Here is a 20,731-nt window from a genome sequence, read left to right as displayed (position 1 = left end):
ACCCTAAGGATCTGGGTTCAAATCCAGCGGTAGCGGAAATGTTCACCGAGTGGCCCGTCCCATGAATAATTGCATTGTGGTGTGTTGCATTTTAAGTGCAGCATTGCGTCCGTCGGGTGGGACGTTAATCTGAGACCCCTTCGCGTCTTTCGTTGAGAACAGGCTAATAACGACGCCGGATTTCTCTGCACATTTCCCTCATTGAGTAAACAACCTGGGCTATGGATCGCAGCCTCCAAATGCAACCACCACCTCACATGTTCCTCAAGGGATGTCAACGTGAAGAAGGCAGAACACGTCTATTTAATCGGCGCTCATTCCTTTGTCCTCCATATTGATCAACTGCGTTTATTCAGTTTACCGTACGTAAATCGTCAACTTTGCTGCATCAGAGGTAAAACGTGTCTGATGGTTGAAATCCTAGGTATATATTTAATATCTAAGTTCAAATTTATACTATCTGATAATGTAAATATCTCGTTTTTGATATATTTTTGCTTTTGAATTACACATTACCTGAAAATTGTGAGAAGCTAAAAATATTAGGCATTGAAGTAATTGTAATAAAGTCATCTTAATTATTACTTCACCCCGGACTGAAATAAATTTTCAGTGAACTTTTTCGTGTCAATGGGTTGATATTTTTAATTTTGTTTCGGAATGAAACGAGATTTTTCTCGGGTAGGAATGCATTGATTATGATCCTCGCGTATTATTTAGTGGTGTTTTGCAGATGTTTCTTTTTTTCTCTGTATTTTGAAGAATGCTTGTTGATCATAGAAACGGACAATCTTATTCCCAATGCGTGCGTTTAATTTCTGCTTACGTTCCTTAATTGAAATGTGAATATTTGGGACTTGTGTCTCATCCATCTTGATCATCCTTTAAATATAAAAAGAATTCGTAAATATTTTGAAAGTCTTGTTGCGCAGATTGCACTTTCAATGTTTTTGAATTTACTAGCAGGACATTTTTTTAAATTCTGTCCAATGTCCAATAATGTTCTCCTGGAATTTTTTTCTCGAATGACTAATCTCGTTGTTGCTGAAATCAATACGTTTGAAATTTTCTGACATCCCAAATTATTTTTCTTTCCTTTTGAAGTGAATCCCTATAATTTAAAGAATCGCTAAAAATACTGTGACGTAGTTTTCCGTGGGGCTTGAGTAAAGGGTCTATTGGGCTTCCAAATAGTACTTCCATTCTGCTATTGACGCATTTTCACTCGGTATCAAATTGAAGGTCTTAATTCCTAATTTTGTCGCCTTTTGTTTAAGGTTATTCTGCATTGTTAAATTAAAATTTAATAGCATTTTTCTGTTAATACCTTTATTTACTTCTCAACCAGTTTCATTAAATTATGAAAAATCAAGAGTAATTGAGGAAATTTGCCAGTAAATTTTGATTTACTAATATGCTAGTATTCTACTAGATTAATCTTGAAAAATCTCTCTATATTGCTCTTAATTAATGTGAGCTAAATGCGGAAATAGAGGTTGGGATGGTAGAGAGGGGGTAGTCGGCAAAGTACTTTAGGAAGATCCACTGAGGATGATCAGCAAGTCGCTGCTCGAAACGTCGGGAGACATCAACCGGTGGAAAACCCGAGAAACTGTTCTGCACAATGAGCATACCTGTTGGACCGAACAGTGAACTGGGAGTTTTAGAGAATTGTTCAATGAACACTTCTCACAATGAACACTGTTCATTTTAGAACCGTTTCATTTCATTGAACAGTTCGTTTACGCAGTTCGGTTCTATTTTTACCCATCTCTACAACTCACCCACGAGGGACTTCAAATCACAATGTCGCCCGTCGCATTTCACTGTATCGTGGCTGTGGCATGGGGTGTTAGGACACCAGCCTTCTTTAACGACACCAAAAATTGATGCCACGACCCTCATGGAATTTCTTATGAGAAATTATTGCTGAACGTTGGCAGAAAATCGATATGTAAGAGATACTTGTAATACTGGATGATAACGATCGTAAGCTTACGAGCCGTCCCACTGAATTTGGCAACGCCGTATTAGCGGAGAAGGTAGACCCATCCGTCCTACGGTGGTCCGATTCTCTTCCTGCTGAAAATTCATCACGAATACTTAGCTGGAGAGCCGATAAAACTCGTGTGAAAAATAAATAATCTGTTGATCTGCATTCTTTTCAAGTAAGACGACGGGTTTGGAAAGCTAACGCCAATTCAGAGTGCACAAGAAAATCACTTTCTTCAATTATGAATAATAACTTTTAGGTAGTTATCTATTAAAAGCAACGGACAGTTAAAGAAACACGAAAAATGCATTTATTGTCAAAAGAAACGTATTGTATGATTTTGTGACAGTTTCATCATTTGATTGGTTTCACGAATACGAATTCACAGTAAAACAGTGTCCACACAATTCACATGTGAGATCGCGAATCGGTTCCGCTGCCAACACAAACACAAGCAACAACCTATTTAAATAATATAGGTAAATCCATAAACAATATATCAGCACATACCATAAAAATATAGTGGTAAATAGGCAAATACAATTATCAAATATTGCAAGTTACTGTGACGGTTAAGAGTAGCCATTTTTTAGTTTAGATAATGTTGGTAGTAGTAATTCCAAATGGCAGAAACACCCCTAAACGACTACAATGTCGGTTAATCTCATTGGGATAGGGCTAACGTCATTAGTCAACTTACAAGGTAGATATTGAGTTTCATTGCATCACAAGTACGATTTTCTCCGAAGAACGTGTGGTCGCTAAAAGCTCCATAGCACTTCAGTATTTAAACTGTTATAAATAATACGGTGACGTTGCTAGAACTATCTTGAAACATAAGGCTAGTAACAGAAAGTAAGGTAAGGAAATGAAAAACATAAGGTAATTAAAAGTGAAACACCCAAGTAAATTGCATTTATCAGGTGGTTACAACGGACGATCGTTCGCGCATCTTCTGAGAAAATACAGAATAAAAAAAAACGAAAAATATGTTTATGCGGGGAAGAAAATCATAATTCAGGACCGGAACTAAGAGTTTGGTCAGGGGGGGGGGCGAAGATCAGTTTGCCGCCTTCCCCTACCCCCACAGCTAAAATACCTATAGTACATCCGAAAGCTCAATTTTTTGAGACGCAGCAGTTGAAATTACACATCGTACACTTGCTAATAAGAAGTTTTATTCATATTATTGTTGAATAATATTTAAATAAATAACTATCGCCAAATAATATAATTAGAAAAGTTAAATGACTTATTCTAATAAAACTTTTCAAAGTTTGCCTCCCTGTGTGTGAGCCCCCTCCCCCTAATTCCGGGTCCCTCATCAGTGCTCACGGTTACAAAAAAAATTACAAAACCGCGTGAAGAAAATTGTGCATTCAAGTGGCCCAGCGGCAGCATTCCTCGCCGCCCGTGGCCTTCATGCACCGACCGGCGATAGCTCACTAGTCAGACTGGGGCGTCATTCGACTGTCTCTAAAAAGCGACGCCCGTCGAGGAGCGAGGTTGTAAGAGGCCAAAAGGCTCCACAGCTTGTGAAATGCATTCATTGTATGTCGTTGTGTTTGACCCGCCCATCGCATGCCCTTCGGCGTCGCCAACTTCTCTCAGCGAGCGAGTCGTTGCGCCCTGTTTGACAGCTCGCGAGGGTTTTTCCAGAATTAATGGATGGAGGGCTCAGTGTCCATTGGATGCCATCAGCTGAGGGTGCAAGTGGCGGCTACGAGTAATAATAGTGTGTTGGGGGTCCGAGCAGGGACCGCGCGTTTGGAAAACATTGAGGGGAGCATGGAAGGCCAGTGGGTGGAGCGCTTCACTGCCCCTCGTGTCCGGGAGAAGTTTGAGTTTGTGAGATTGAAAGTACAGGATGAAGAAAGCCCGAAAAATGTGTTCGCCTGGAGAAGACAATCAAGCGACGAAAAATCCGGATTAAAATTTCCGTCAAAGCTTTCGGACACGCAAACCCCGAGCAAAATCCTCGCCGTGCGATGCGGCACCCATACCCTCAATATTCGCAATTAGCTGTGGCGTAGACCCTCACCTGTCCAAAGCAACCTTCGGGTCGGCCCACAGAGGCAAGTGGCTCAACTCGAAAGGTCTGCAGAGGACACAGTGTGTGTGATCGCATCCTCCCTCACCACGCATTCTTCTTCTTCTTCTTTTAGGGATTCGGAAAGAGGCGATGCTGCTGCCGGTAGCGGAGGCGGTGAGGCCGGCGGAGGCGGCGGCGGCGGAGGCGGTGGTGGCGGCGGTGGAGGGGGGGGCGGCGGTGGCGGGGGCGGGGGGGACGGGGGCGGAGGTGGCGGCGGCGGTGGCGGTGGGGGCAACTCGTCCGTGCGCCGGGGGCAGCGCGCGCCTTCGCTCCGGCTGGCGAATGGGCGCGTGGTGGGGGCGGGGGCGGCGGGGGCCGGGGGCAGGGGGGGCGGCGGCAACGGCGGCGGGGGCAGCAGCAGTCGCTCCGCGCAGTCGGCCGAGGAGATCCGCCACCGTCGGAACAGCGTGTGTGCCGCTTGCGGGGGGGGCGGCGGAGGGTGGTCGGGGGCCGTGGCCAGGGGGTCTTGCGGCGTGTGCGGCGGCGGGGCGGTCGTCTCCAAGGATGACTCCATCAAGATCTCCATCGACGAGAACACGAACACATTCACGGACTCCCTGGTGACGGCGCTGGACGACGAGACGCTGCTCATCTCATCCTCGGACCTGGCCATGATGATGGTGGGCGGCGGTGGGGGCAAGGTGCACTTCGTCTCAGCCGCGGACGACGTCTCCCTCTACGGCACCCCCAAAGAGGAGCCGGGGCCGCCGCACCTGCAGCACCTGGGTGCGGCGGCGGCGGCGGCCGGGGGCAATGGCGGCAGCGGCGGCGGCGGTGCCGGCGGCGGAGTGGCCGCCCCCGGCAGCGGCGCGGGGAGCGGGAGCAGCGGCGGCGTGGCGGGTGTGGAGAAGCAGAGCTTCCTCAAGAACCAACTGCAGGCGCTCTTCCAGCCCACGGACAACAAGTTGGCCATGAAGCTGTTCGGCAGCAAGAAGGCGCTCATGAAGGAGAGGATACGGCAGAAGGCGGCCGGACACTGGGTCATCCATCCTTGCTCCAACTTCAGGTGAGTCAGATTCTGCACTTGCTGTGCAACACCAAATGTCGACTGTATTGATAGTCTTCAAGCCACTTTCTTGAGGCCTAAGTGTGACAGTGTCCTGGCCGAGGTTCTTATGTAGCGAGGGATAATATTAGGAAAATGCCGTACTCGTATGACGTCAAAAAGCCTATTTAATGCTACATGTACTGCTAAAAGCCATAGCTTTCGAAGTAAACAGTGTGTACGTTTCATCGCCAGTCATTGTGATATGAGTTGCAAATTTTAAAAGAGAAAATGGAAGGAAACCTTAGCCTTGTTTAATGTCTCCCAAGTGGATGGTGTGCTTTTGTGAGTCTTTTTCAATCTTAAAGGTGTGCCCAAAACGCTTCCATCAGGCCATCTGCAATACGTCCTCTGGTGTGACAAGAAATTCCAAACTTTTCGTTGGGCCGTCAGATGTCTTCTTCAGGAATGTTTCTCAGCAGTGTTACCACGTGGCCGTCAAAGTGTTTTGGAGGGAGGATTTGACCCCGTCCTCTTTGGCTTAAGTTTTCCGACTACATGGCACGACTCCGCTGTACTCCGAGACGTATTTCTATTAGATAGACAGCAATTTTTATTTAATTGTGCATGTTTAACACACGCGCAAGGCTAGCAAAGTTTTCCGCTTGCGAGTTTCTTTTTCAAGGATAAGAAAATTGTGACAGTGAGCTGGAGAGTATACCTCTACATCTACATCTACAAATTACCCTGCGAGCCACCTCTAGGGTGTTTGGCAGGGGGGTCATCACCTCTATGTCATTAACTGTAAGGAAAATGTTGTTCTTTATTTACCAGATAAAGTGTATCCAACACTATTATCTCCTCCAGTTGTCTTCGTTTTTGTGGTAAACTGTTTCCATACGTTGTATTAACTGATATTGTGATATTTATCTCATGTTTTTTATGAGTCGAAAAGAAATTAATGGACAAATGGTCTTTTGGTGCTATTTAGGAGGTGGTGTTTCATGAGTTTTCTTCTCCAAATCATGTTCTCTTTCACATTATTTCCATTCGTGCGTCAACAATTCGTCCCGTAGTGGGAATCGCACCACTAACTCCATCAACGCCCATCCTTCCGTCTCCTCTACGGCTAAATGTGTCAATGCCACGCATCAACCGTTCTACTCCGGAGAGTGGCTGTGTTTCCAATATGAAAGTGAGGTTTTTGATAATTCCGGGGCCGACGCTGCTGACAGGGAAGGCATAGTCAGGGGTAAACTGCGAATGGGCTAGCTGCTTGGATGCTTATCTGAAGACAAGCAATCTAGCTCGTTAGATTTCCCGAGGATATCGTGGTCAATGAGTTTAGCAACTCAAACGCAATTCCCCTCCCCAAATCACTTCTATTCGCCCATTTATCCATTCACTACTACAACAGGACATTGCTGCGTTTCCGATGGCTACTCTGCTGAATTCTTAAATATAGTGGTGTTGCCAAGTCTCCAATGCTGGTATCTGAACAACGGCGATGCGGACGACACCTCCACATGACAGTTAGTTTTTGAATTTTCAGCGACTACCGTGAAAATATCTCCAGTTTCTTTTACAGTAAATACATGTCCGCACTTGATTCACCCCAATAAGTGTACTTTAAATCTATTACCTACTCTATTTTTCATCGCTTTGAAGGTACCCTACGTGGTATGGTGAAAACAATATTATGGTTAAGAACGGAAAAAATGGAATAAAATTGCCAAATAAAAGTTTTAGTTCTTGTTAGGAGATGATATGTTGCAATTTTTGCTTTTTAACCGCACACCCTCTTCAAATGAAACGTCTCTCCGTTCACCTACCGCGCATCCTTTGGCTGGAGTCGCAATAACAACGGTTTCGATGGCTACCCCGCTGACTTTGTAAGGTTTAAAATGTGTCGGAGTTGCTGCCAAGGTTACCACGTGTCCACCGCAGGGCTCTCTTTCCTACTCATCATAACTTTTGAGGCAGGCAGTTCCCGTGTTTTTCATCGCCATTGAGCACTGAGACATCCGCGGCATATTTTCGGAAACGCAAAATGGATTTAATTGGAATGAATATTCTCCCTTGAGCACTCGCTAAGAGACTTTCCATAGGTTTTGATTTCATACTCATCTTCTGATTGATCTTCTATTCGTGTATTTATGATCCATCGCATAGTGGAACTCGAAATTTCAACTGGGAAAGTTTTAGCAAATTGGGAGAGAAATCCGTGAGTCGCCTGTGTGGATATTCACCGAAAACTATTAGTGCCTCGCTATTGAGCTTGCGACTCTCGTTCCCGCAGGTGATATGGTAAACGGAAGAAGCATCTCTAGTTGTCAGTAGTATCAGGTAAATTGCGTATTATATTTCACGCCATACATTCCGTTGCCAAGGATTAACATCTGCTTGCTCATTGCAGTAAACCGATTTTTAAATGTAAGTTCACGTTTGAGGCTGCTCTTGCTATATTCGCAAAAATCAAGAAAGTTCTTGGGCGTCCTGAGGAATATATAAACAACAGTGTTGGAGGGAAAAAATCCCTTTCGCTGAACCAAATGGTTTCAAGCTCATGTATGTGTATATTTTTGATATTCAAAATGATTGTGAACTTCGTTAAATTTCACAAAGTTTTATGTTCAGCCACTGGTCACGTGGATAAGTTCCCGCTCTTTAATGAAACTTATCACGAACAATATCACTATGGGAAAATGCACTATCATTCTGTCAATGTACTCGATTGTTCATATTTAGATGGATAACTCCAATGCTCCCTCAAAATGCGAAGTGTATTTAAGAGGTTTTTTTGGCGTGTATTTCGCCAGATAGTTTTTAAAAGGTGTCTAGTCTTGCGTTTTGCTGTAATATTTTTATTTTTTCTTAGAATGGGAATGTATTTTTCTAGCAAAAAGGTTGCTGATCAAGTAGATAGTAGATTGGTGGATTTTAGAATGAAAGATATAGTCTAGCGGTACAAAGCTCCACATTTGTTTTTATTGTATGATCAATTTTTGGCCACTGTTAATTCTGAAAAATCCTCTGCAAATGATTTAAAGTGATTAGATGCACTTGGGGTTGCGAATAAGATAAAATAGAAAGAAGAAGATACTCGACGTTGCGATACTTGGCACAAGTGGGGAAATGGAGCGATTTTCCGTCTCCTTATTTCGTGTTGGTACAACTGTTTTTCGAGCTTGGTGAAAGCGACAACGTTTCGGAAAAAATCTCGTTGTTCATCAACAGGACATCTCTTGGGTAAATGTGGTGAAACGGGAAAAACATCTCTAAGCCTCTTCTAGGATTCACGTTGGTTTGAAATGGCCGTCTTACATATTCCCTAAAATCAAGAGACATCGCATGGGCTGTCGTGATCCGCTGGTCTTCGCGTCTTCCTCCACGTGCGTTGCTTAATTGAAATCGATGATGACTGACCTCTTCACCTTTGACCTGCCCAATGGATTCTCGGCTGAGAAAAAATTTTACATTCAAGTCATCGGGAAAGTGTAAATTGGCCCTTTTAACATTTGCTCGTAAACATTGTTTTAAGAGCTATACTTTCCTGTCAATACCCTGTTGACATTTAACGCACCTATAGGAATCAGATCGAAGGCATCGCCTGTTCAAATTTACTGGAACGGATTGAGAGAAAGCTCGCGATCCGCAAATCTGAACTGAAGGGAGCCAATATGCAGGAGCAATATGCAATATATGAAGATCGTCGGCTTTCTCTCTTCCGGCATCCAAGATCTCCAAGCAATCAACTTGGCTCATTACAAGTCTAAAACCAAGAGATAGCTTAACTCAGCACTCATTTTAATTCTGCAACCATTCACCTGTTCCTCAGTTTCCCTCAATCAGGCCCACTGTAGGCCCAAACGGCACAAATGCCTCTTCCGTGGAAACTTTGAAATAATTTTCTCCTTTCTGCACACTACACCCGCTGACATTTTGATAAAATCAGCATTACACGCTGTCCCAGCGTGTGTTATGCGTCGTCTTAATTAATATTTATTGATTTTAGGACTTGAAGTCCATCATTTGTTTTTAACATCGAAGGAAGTAATGCATGTAATTATTTCCTTTCCGAAAAATTGAGGATGATATGTTTTGACTTTGAATCGCATTGTGAATGAAACTACATATTGGACTCCCGAAATGGTCACGTATAAATTAAGCTTATGCTGGACGCTTTGGACACATTTTAATCGGTTTTCAAAAATATCTGCCGCGCGGTGATGAGTGCACAGTGGCACATTTATTTTTAGTCCATTATGTTGTACATATGAACACGTTACGTTACGTCTACACCTAAAAATATCGTGCGAGCCATTTCTAGTGTGTGTTGGCAGGGGGTATTCAATCACCAGCATGCACCATGCAATTGGACTCCCACACGCACATCACATGGTCTAAAAAACGTAACGTATACTAACAAATTATTATATACAAACTACCATATGCTGTTAGAAATAATAATAAAATTAAGCAACATGCATTAAGTTTTACATAGGTTAGTAGGCTACACTACAGGTCTTCTAATCTATTTATGAGTTCTATCGCTGCCATTATAATCTCTTATTGATCGTGGAAAAAAAAGACATTCTGAATCTGTCTGTTCTACAGTCTATCTCTCTTATTTTATTTATATTATCTGATCTTCAGAAGTATGTTGGCGTCCGTAAGATATGGCTAACTTCGTTAGAAAGGACACTGCCCTTGAATTGTCTAATAGGTGTAGTCTATTTTCAATCTACGGTCTGACAGAGATTCCCATCCGAGTTTATCTAAGAGGTCAGTTATACTAACAAGATTATCGTAACGATATTTCACGTACCTGACAGCTCTTCTTTGCACGCGTTCTAACTCTGTTATTAAGCCTTTTTCATGAGGGTCCCAAACACTGGCAGCGTATTCCAAATGTGGTCTAACGAGGGAAAAGTAGCTAGTTCCTCTCTTTTTGTCGTCGCACTTGCCTAATATTCTTTTAACAAAACCCATTTTACGATTAGCTTGACCAATTATTTCTCGAATATGTTTATTCCACGATAGATCATTATTGAGTCTAACTCCTAGATATTTCACGGATCAACAGTCTCTAATTGGGTATCCCGAATTATATAGCTACGTTGTAGGGAGTTATTCTTCTTCCAGAAATTCATTATAACGCATTTTTCAAATTTAATTCTAACTGCCAAGTATCGCACTACGCTTGGATAGCAGCAAGGTCATTCGTAAGTTCATATATATCTTTGCTGGAACGGATTTCTCTGTAAACTACAGCGTCGTCTGCAAATAATCGTAAACTACTGTGTACTACTTCGCCAATGTCGTTTATATAAAGAAGGAATAGGAGTGGGCCTATGACACTACCCTGAGGGACCCCACAAGTGACTCTAACCTCGTTGGAGACTGCACCGTCTAATACTACTCTTTGCACGCGGTCGCTCAAAAGTTCTTTTATCCACGAAATGACATCTTCATTTAGGCCGCAAGGTTTCAGTTTTATTAATAACTTTCCTCGGGGTACTTTATGAAATGATTTTTTGAAATGAAGGAAAATCGCGTCTACTGGAATGTTGTCCGCTCCGTAGACTAAAATATCGTGGGCGAAAAGCACTAACTGGGTTTCGCATGATATACTTTTCCTGAATCCATGTTGAGTTCTCATTAACGACTTTTGCGCGTCTAGGTGTTTCATAACAGAGCTGACTACGTCATATTCAAAGACTTTGCATGAGATGGACGTTAAAGGTATCGGTCTGTGATAAGATAGCTGTTCCTTGTCTCCACTTTTGAATTGGCGTTACATTAGCAAATTTCCAGTCATTAGGTATTTCATGTTGCTTGATGGATTTGCTGAATATTAACTTCAAGAAGAGGTAAATTTCTGAGGCTAGTTCTCTAAATACGCGAGAAGGTATTCCGTCTGGACCAGGTGATTCATTTGAACAGCGATTTCAATGTATTTTATATTCCGCGCGAGTTAATGTCAATAGTCGGGATCTTTCTAATGCAGAGATTGTCAACTTTCTGGATTGAGTTCTCAGAAGGCTCGTTAAACACTTGAAGTAGGAATTTAATAAATTAACTTTATAGTAACTCTTTGTCAACATAGGTATCTCCATTATCGTTTCTCACCGAACTGCGGTAGATTTTTTACCTTTAACTTCCCTAACATAACGCCAAATTGCTTTTGGGTTAGTCCGTAACTGTTCTACTAGTGGTTTTCTTTCAAAATTCGTGAATGCGTTCCTAATCACATACATGAGCATAGATACGTCGTACAGCATGAGCACCCGCGGTAAAATAGCTAGTAGCATACAAATACTTGTCAAAACAAACGAGAAGCAATCGGCGAAGAGTGGGCTGAGTTTGCTCACGACTGCCTCGAGTAAACATTCGGATGGTGGAATGGAGGCGAGGGTGGAAGTTAGCGGTTGAAGAGAGGAATGTACGTTGCCATGACACCACGAGCAACGAAGTAAACAAACAAGAGAGGGTTGTGCTGAGGGCCCGCGCGGTCGCCGTCTAAGGAGCAGAATCACGTGGCATGCATCCCAGAGCACCAATGCCGCCAACCCGGTCTAGAGCCTTTATCTTCCAATAGTGCTCTTCTGCCGAGAGTGATAGAATGAGGGACTGCATAGGTGACACCCTCGTCCATCTCTAAGAGTAAATTCTACGTGAAAATTACTCATTTATCGTGTGGAATATTCTCTCTATGTTTTAAGCTAGAACTGAGCCTGTGAATGTAGATTCTCCAATCACTATCTATTTTGAATAAATACTTATTTACTGTATTATTAATCAAATTCTTGGCCACATTTATTCAGATTGCTTACCTGTTTTTCGCTCATGCTTTGACGCAAATATTGATTCGATGGCTGAGGGTTGAGATCACTAAAGACAAAAAAATCACTAAAAAGCATGTGCAATTTTCTGACATAAACGGCCCCCGATAATCAGGATCTTTCTTCTAGGGTTCACTGAGGAGCATGCTGTCAGCACGCTAAGGTCACTCCCACTTGGCTTAAACTCACCCAGCCAGTGCATGTAGAACTCCACCGCAGCATTGATTGGCTAATTACTCGGAGAGTGCGAATCTTTCATTTCCAGATTTATTCTTTCGTTATGGACCACTTTATACCAGTAATCCATCCAAAATGGCATTTAAATGTATGGTAAACATAAGCTTGATAATCTTCGCCACATAGAAGGCTCTTTTATCGGTTTTCAAAAATGTTCGCACCTCAGCCGTAAGCGCAGAACTATCTATTTATTTTCAATCAATTTGCAATGGAGAGTATTTTCACTCGCGAAGAATAGCATTCAACGAATATTGTAGATTAGCAGGCCACTTGGTGTTGCTTGGGAAGTATAGTAGGTACCCAGAAAAGTGGGAAACTTGAAATTCATGGTCACGTAGTAGGATTTAGAGAGAGGAACAAGTATGCAAGGAGCAGGTATGGTGGCGGTCCCCCTGACGTATTCTGCGACTGACTCAAAATTGAAATAAGAAGGTAAACGGAAGACGCCGGATAGCAAACAGTGGAAAAGAACAAATTCCAGTCACCACGCACGGGATCAGCTTATAGCCCTCTCCACACCATTGATCGTTGTGTGTTTCTGTTCGTTCAAATACCAAAAACGTCGTCGTGTGAACGCACTAACCTGCAAAAAGGTTTGCGCCGAAAGTATAATTAGTAAAATTGATTGTTTGAGGCGTAATTTGGTGAAAGCGATTCATAACTAACATTAAAAGGAAGAACTTTGTGCTTTCACATTAATATTTATTCACAAATTTACGACCATGGTTTCAACGTTAGACGTCATCATCAGGTGACGTCTAACCTGATGATGACGTCTAACATTGAAACTATGGTCGTAAATTTGTGAATAAATATTAATGTGAAAGCATAAAGTTCTTCTTTTTAATTTTAATTATAATTAGTAATAAAAATAATAAATATAGTAAAATTTAATTTGATTTTTTTCCTTTGAACGTGTCAAGAGGTATGCCTATCCGGTAAGATGTTCAACCGCAGAATTTGTAAGTTACTTTATTTATATATATAGATATATATTTTATTAATCTTCATCACCACGGAAACAGTATTGGGGCAAATAAATAAGGCTATCACACACGACGAACCATGCCCTGGGTAGGGGCAACTTGCTCAGGCGGGACTCAATATTTTGGCCATTTTCATTCTAACTCCGTCGGCGTTCACACGAATCAATAGTCCTGAACGGATAGTGATCTTTATGTACACAATGCTCAGGTATATGTCTCAGTAGAAGTAACAGTATTTGAACGAGTAGTAGTAGTTCTCTGCGTCTTTCGCGTCGTTTAGCATTGATTCCGGCACGAGGTCGTGCTATTGATCTGACCCTTGAACAGAATTTCTCCCGTCATGATTGCTGAGTTGTGAGGCCCCCAGATAACCTTTTAAATGTAATTTATCGTGACCCACTTACAGATCAACGCCATGCAAATTATCTGCTGCTAGCGGTGGTATCGACGATTAGAGGCTGCCATTAGCAAGCAGAAGATGTGAACACACTCAAGAACACATTTTTGTGGAGTCGCACGGATAATACAGTCACAGCGTGGAGTGCATATGGCAGATAATATGTACTTATTATGCTTTTATTCTGTTGACATCGGTGTAGCATCAAAGTTAGTCGCAAGAAATAATTTGCCTGAGCAATGAAATGTAAACGAACATAGGTAATCAGGGTTTGCATTTTAAGTAATGAGAATGAAGCCATATAAAGAAATTTATTTAAGTTATCGCTCTTAAAGTTGTGGGATGGTTGGGATTCGTACGGGTATAAATTCCTTGCAGTGGAGTGTATTATGCAGTGGATTGGAGCAGTATTTTTACCGTCTAGCATCAGTTTCTTTGTGTTAAATCATTACGGGGAGCACAGCAGCATATTGGGGTAAAGCCTTCAGAAACTCATTTCAAGGTCCTGAGTTGAAATCCCGGCTCTTCCTTAACCAGTGTTCACGCTGATACACCGAAGGAATTGCTTATTTTATCTCATTGTCGACGTCCATTGAAGTGCACTCTATACTTAGGTAAAAGCCTATGTAACCCTTCGCTCAGGACAAATTTATTACTTGTGGCGGGGAGATGACCATTAACTCTGTGAAGCGCAATAACTTGATATCTTGTTGATAATTTGTATTTTTCTTGCGTGGATAGTTTACAGTCATAGGGAACTATAGTTAATCAATGGGAAAGGATGCGGTGCCTGAATTGTTAATATATCAAGAGTCCCCGTGAATTCCGTACACGAACCTGTGGACGCACTGTGACATGCCATTCACTATTGAGTGTATTCGCTGAAGCACAAAAGAAGTAATCAGAAATTTACTGCTGGTAGTTTCTTACTTCTACTAGTTCTATGATAACACTGGATCTTGTAAGGAAAAATATTTTTTTAATGCATGCCTAAATTAGAAGAAATGTTGTTTTCTTGAGCTGCTTTGTGAGGACCTGCTAATGATGTACCAATGATAACTCTGAAATTCAGCTAGATAAATGAGGTTTTCACCTGCACAACATTATCGTTTTGGTTCTGGTGCTGGTTTTGGTTCCGTTACAGCGTAACATTATCAAGGTGAAGAATTGCAGGTAAATTGACAATAAATTGACAGGTAAATTGCAGGAAATTTCCGTGAGCCGTTGGTTAGGGGGAGGTAGGGGGGTTGGGTTTGGAGTTGGGTTTGGCATCACCGTGGGTGGAGGGGTGGGTGAGTAAGTGGGAAAGTGTAGGAGGGGGGAGCGAGAAACTTAAATGCCTATACCTGCAAACTTTAATGCGTTTCCGGGTTGTTTATTTCCCAGTCTGAATTCAACTCAAACGTGCAGACAGAGAGAGATAGCTTTTACACGAATTAGGCTGAGAACTTCAAGAGACTCGAAGGCTCCTTGCTACGCTTTTTTGGGCGATTAAAAACTGATATCTGTCACTGAGACTCCGAGAATTATTGTTAGAACCTCACTTCATTTCTAGGCTCAGCTGAAACGATAGATGTTTTGAGAGATTTTTTTCTCCAATAGGTAGGAATAGGTGTCCTTTTTCCCCGAGCAATGTAGGACTTTCAAAAAAACATAGGTGGAACGCAGTACTTTTCTTTTTTCTAGTTTTTATATGACTGGTTTCCCTGACACTCCCATCATGAGGTGGATTGCGGAGTAGTATGCATAATTAAAAAACGTATGTGCCATTATGAGAGGACTCCAGTCCCTTGTGTCACATTTTATCTCTTGATCCCCTTTCTCTTGACAAATATACTTATCTTGGAACAGTTTATTTTTTTTGTCATAGGCTTCTACAAAGTGATGGCAGAAGTTGTCTTTAAGATAAACAATGTAAACCCAGTTTCCGAACTCCTCCCACTTTCGATTGGAGGTGCGGGGTTGTTTTTTTATAGTGCGGACTCCGTGTGGACTTTGGGTGCGGTCCCTGGGAGTCTGTCGTCAAACCAATGAGCGTGCGGAGTTGTTTCTTCTTTTGTTTTCCTTTCAAATTGGAAGGGCGTGCTCCCCCGGGCGTGAAATATTTCTCGCTGACCTTTGTGCCGATTGTCCTTTGGAGTGGGGTGGGCCATTGATTTTCCCAAATGGCCTCGCTTAGCATAAGGTCACGCCCGCCTGCCCCTTCCTCGTGTCACGGAAGCCCACGCACGGCCGTGTGGGCACGCCTCGCAAGGTCACCTCGTGTCGTCCAGGTCACGCCGGGTCACGCTGCTCCAACTCCGCGGAGTGCCCGCATTGATTGAGGTGGAAATAATGTTGAGTAGGTGGCGTAGGAGGGGGGGAGGAGCGACCAAGACTGCCATGCTTACTTAATACAGCATTTGTAAATATTAGCATGAGCAGAGTGCTGTTTGTGACAAACAGAGAAACTTTAAACTAATTAAAAGGACATTTAAACTAACCCAAAAAACTAAAATGCCAGGAATATTTTTCATACAATTTCCCTTTATTTTTTCTCATCTTAATTGTTCTATTTTTGGGCATGATTTTCTTATCTTTATGCTTTTCTTTTTGAAATGTATTTTTATGTATATATTTTATCTATCTTTTCAAAGTTCAGGAGGGAAGACGCATAGGTGAGTGATATGTTTAGACAGTGCATGTGCACTTGGAACGCTTTCGTCCTAGTTCCAAATGGTGGTTATAAGAGGATCCTGTGTACAATATAGTGTGACGCCAATATTTTGACCTATATCCTGATAAAGTCCTGAACGGTTGGCAGTTTACGGGGCCGAAGGAGAATTTTGGGTCTCTATCTAATTTACAAGATTCAGTGGATTGACTTATTCTAAACCTTCCGTCGTTCTTTTTTAGAAAGTGTTGTTACTTGGCAGGGTTTAGCTCTCATATTATTCTTCATCTACATATTAATAATCCGCAAGCCACCTAAAAGGTGCGTGGCAGGGGGTGTTAGGACACCAGCCGTTTACACATAAAAGGGAAAAGCGAAATTCTTTCCGCTACCCAAGACAGTACTTTAGCACATAAGGACAGGCATCACAAACTTAGGCAAACTAGATATCCGCATCGACCATTTGGGGATACTATGAGGCATATTTTTTGTTAATGAAAATAATAAAACAACTAGGCGAATAATCTTTTTAACGAATGGCTGGTTTTCATATCACGGTGAATACTGCTTTGGCCGTTCCCGGGACAAATAAATTTTTCAACCTCTCTCAGAATAAATATCCCTGACTTTATCTGTCGGTTAGTGGTAGTTTCGCGGGGCCAAGATCCAGCCAGCTATATCGGACCCAAGCGATGATCGATCATTAAACTTTTCCGAACCCTTCCTCGGGCTCCCTGAGATAACCCCGGTCCTAAGGACACGACCGTCAAAGCATGAGCAAAGCCCTGCACGACCGTCAAAGCCCTTAGAAGTAATACTTAGAGGTAAATATGTACACTAATCATATTCCTTGAGTTTGAGTGATTAAATGCGTCTTTCGATCGAGGTTCTACGATGAGAAACAAGGATTTTGGGAAAAGTGATCAAATTTATGCATAATGCCTTCATAGAATTGGCAAGGCCGAAATTCGTGAGGGAGAGGGAAGTGGCAAACACCTTTTTCTTCCCCCACTCCACTTTTGTATGTCTACGCTTGTCCACGTGTGTCCGGAATTCTGGCGACGGGGATCCGCGAAGGTGTTTTGCAGAGCGAAAGCCGTGTCCCAACTGGTTAGCCATTGGGCACCATGTATTTGGGCAGCCAACCTTAAGGGAGCATGAATTGGGACATCCTTGAGCTGGTGCTGCCATCTGCTGAGCACTGGGCCATTGAAAAACAAGAGAAATGCGGAATGATTTGAACAAAAGAAGAACAAAACCAACATTGTTAACATTTACGACTTTTATATGTGGAAGTAGAGAATTTTAAAATGATCTTGGTATCCTAGGCATTTTTTTGTTTTATTAATAGTGAAGTAGAAGTATTCTTTTAAATTCGTAGATCTAGTACAATTTTAATAGTATCTCAGTTTGTTTCGAAAGTTTAGCGGATATTCCTTTTCTTTTGTTTATAGTATTTCAACCGTTCTCTCAATCGAGTACTTTTAAAGTTTTCATTTACTTTAGGAATTTACTTTCTAGTTTTGTATTTTTAAGGCCAGGTATATTTAATCTGTTCATACGGTTAGCGTCTAACCTCGTAATTATTTTCTAAATCGTTATTAGGTTTTTTCCGTTTAGATTTTTAGCCAATTTATTTCAACATATTATATTTTACGTACATCATCAGGTTTCGGCATTTCGTAGTTCCATTCCTGTTATCAATATAGATTTTAATTTTTCTGAATTTTTCTGAATCCAATTTCAGCCTCTGTCCAATAACGCCGCCTTCTCTTTACTAGTTTTCATCAATTTCTAAACTTCTTTTAACGCTATTTAAATATTATATGCAGAGCAAAAATCACCAAGTACTCGAATAAGTCTCAAAATATCAACACTACTTGCAAACGAATAATTCCCATTTTTGCCCTTCCTCTGATTTCTACCTGAAGACGCTTTCCTCGCTTTGAACCATGGGAGAAGTGGGGAGAAAGATGTGCTTTTCGATGCCCAAATCTGGCGGCCAAGTTGACTGCCCAAATTTCTTCCCTTATGCTGGCTAACGAGTTGGGACATCCTCCTAAGATGGCGTCACGCCCAAATCCTGGGATTAGCATAGCCAAATGGCCTATTGGGACACGGCTTGAGAGTTTCAACCAGCCTACACTACTTTATTTTATTTTCTACTTGCGGAGGAATCTGCATCTACATAACTCAAAGCGAGCCACTTCTAATGTGTTTGGCAGGGGGTGTGCAATCATCAGCATGCAAAAGAATCCCCACAAGCACGCTCCCCTATGGAACAATGAACAAATAAAAGCACGCAATAAACATATACGCATTACTCTGTGAGCCACCTCTAGGATGTTTGGCATGGGATGATCAGTCACCAACATGCAGCATGCAAGAGGACCGCAGCATATTAGCGACAAATATACTTGATGGGGTAATAAAAATGAGCACTGTCGAAGGAATCAGTGACCATTGGGTAGTAACTGTTAAGTTTTATTTAAATATCGCTAAAAAGTTTAACAAGAACGGAAGATTTTTAATTTTTTAAAGAGCTGAATATGATGAGTTTAAGAGTTATTTGAAAAAAATGCTTTTCCCGGGTTTCAAAAATCAATAATGAAGTTGAATGTATAGGGTTCTTAGAAAGCTTTTCTTTCGCAATTAATTTCGAAAATAATCCCTACTAAAATAAAAAAAAAGAAAGTAGCGAACAGAGATGGTATGACGGGGAAGTGATAAAATCATTGAGGCGACAAAGAGCGTGTCATGCTAAAATGAAAGAACTTAGCACTGATTTATCCGCTAATGAACGCAAGTTAATAATTTAAAAAATTGTCTACTGCCACCATGAATGTAGCATTCAACAACGAATTGACGAATTTGAAAAGAAAAACACTTTTAGAGCAGTTACTGGATAATCCAAAAGGATAAATCAATGTTGGTAGCTTCCGAAATTTGGTGTTATAGCCGAATCATGAAGATCAAATGAATTGATAGTGAAGGTAACGTGGAAACTGCAAAGAAGAGTAAATGAGAAGTTTTTGGATACTTTGGGTGGAGAACGGGATAATTTGATGGGCCAAACCATGAAGTACGAATTTCTAATAGAAATAATAGTTGGAGGTCAGGTGGAGGGGTAGAGGTAGCCGTGCTCAGATGAGATGCGACGTGATGAAGCAGAGGAATAATTACGTGTTAAAAGATCGGCCGAGAGGGGAATCAAGTAAGAGCTGCGTCAAACTAATCTTACGAACGATGACCGCAGTGAACGATGATCCATGATGATGTCGGTCACCTGTTTTTATTTTATTTCAGCTATCCACACTCCACCTGACATTTTGACATTTTCAGCGATGGAATTTCGTCGAAATGTTCGTGCATATTAAATGTTCAACATTCCATTATCATCACTCGTCAGCAATCCCGAGATTTATCTCACCCAGCTATCCACTTGCGTCTTCTATCACTCAAACTTTTCGCACTGACGTATTCCTTATCTTTCACATCTATAAATGCCCATTCCATACATTTTTTGAGGTCGACATCATCCGTTCTTTTCCATCCACTTATCCCTCGACGGTTGTCTTCATCAGGCCATCGCGTCCCAAGATTTTGCCTCTGAGGCTGTTCCGTCGTCTAATGAAGCTGTTCGCGAGGCTCCTCTTCTCTCCTTAGGACTTCCTCAATGGTCACCGGGTCCATCGGTTTGATCCTCATCATCCTTCCTTAGCATCTCATATTGAAGGTCACGCTCTTTCTGCTGTCGTCTTACCTTCGAGAAAATGTCGTGGTAATTTTAGATGCAGTTGATCGGGTTAGTAGGGTGGATAGTGTTGGCTTCCCACCCACTTGGGTTCAAATCCCGGATATGACATATTTTTTCTGGAATTGCTCAGCCCCAGGCCGAGTGTTGAATGGAGTGTACGCCAAGTACATAACTCCGTCGGTCGGATGGGACGTCAAGCCGTGGTCAGTGACGACACCGGGTTTCTCTCCACACTTCCTTCCCTCATAGCGAAAATGATCTCAGCTGTCGGTCGCCTCATTCAAATGCCAAAATAAGATACGAGAGAATATGGGTTATCATATTTCCAGCATACTCGGGAGAGTTCCAGACGGTAGAGTAAGTTTTACTCGATTCGGAGAAGGGCCAAAGGGCAATCAGGAATGAATGACTCGTGAGGAATCCACTCTTTGCTGAGCACTGCTCACACTGTCGGACACACACATTCGTTGACTGTGTTTGCGCTTATTCCCCGAAATAGGCATCGGTTCATTTTTTAATGACCGTCAAACGCTCAAATAACTCGGACTCCCCTCTTGACGTTTGCTCGCCGTTCGAGTGGCCGTCATTAATCATTCAAACTCCCCTCGAACATATTGTCGTCGTCGGCTTCGCGTCAGGCCCCTCGGGGGACCTCAAACACACCCACCCCTCCTTCCCTCATCCCTCTGCATCTACGACAAACGCAGAGGCATCTAGCCCGGACTTACAGTGGGCGCAAAAAGTATTCGGACAGTACTTGTTTCCAGTCACTATTACTATTTTGAC

The 20,731-nt window shown here is 42.2% G+C and overlaps 1 protein-coding gene across 1 annotated transcript in view; it reads left to right on the top strand.

The window, feature by feature from the left end:
* Nucleotides 1-4,499: 4,499 nt before the first annotated feature.
* LOC124166124 (potassium/sodium hyperpolarization-activated cyclic nucleotide-gated channel 3) overlaps nt 4,500-20,731 on the top strand; it is a 295,929-nt gene continuing 279,697 nt past the window's right edge. Inside the window, exon 1 of the mRNA XM_046543779.1 lies at nt 4,500-5,091. Coding sequence (XP_046399735.1) covers nt 4,697-5,091 — 395 coding nt within the window. The 5' untranslated portion in view covers nt 4,500-4,696. The remainder of the gene's footprint in view (nt 5,092-20,731) is intronic.

The sequence above is a fragment of the Ischnura elegans genome, chromosome 9 (genome assembly GCF_921293095.1).
Source record: "Ischnura elegans chromosome 9, ioIscEleg1.1, whole genome shotgun sequence".
Lineage (NCBI taxonomy): Eukaryota > Metazoa > Arthropoda > Insecta > Odonata > Coenagrionidae > Ischnura > Ischnura elegans.
This window is presented reverse-complemented; position numbering and strand designations above follow the sequence as displayed.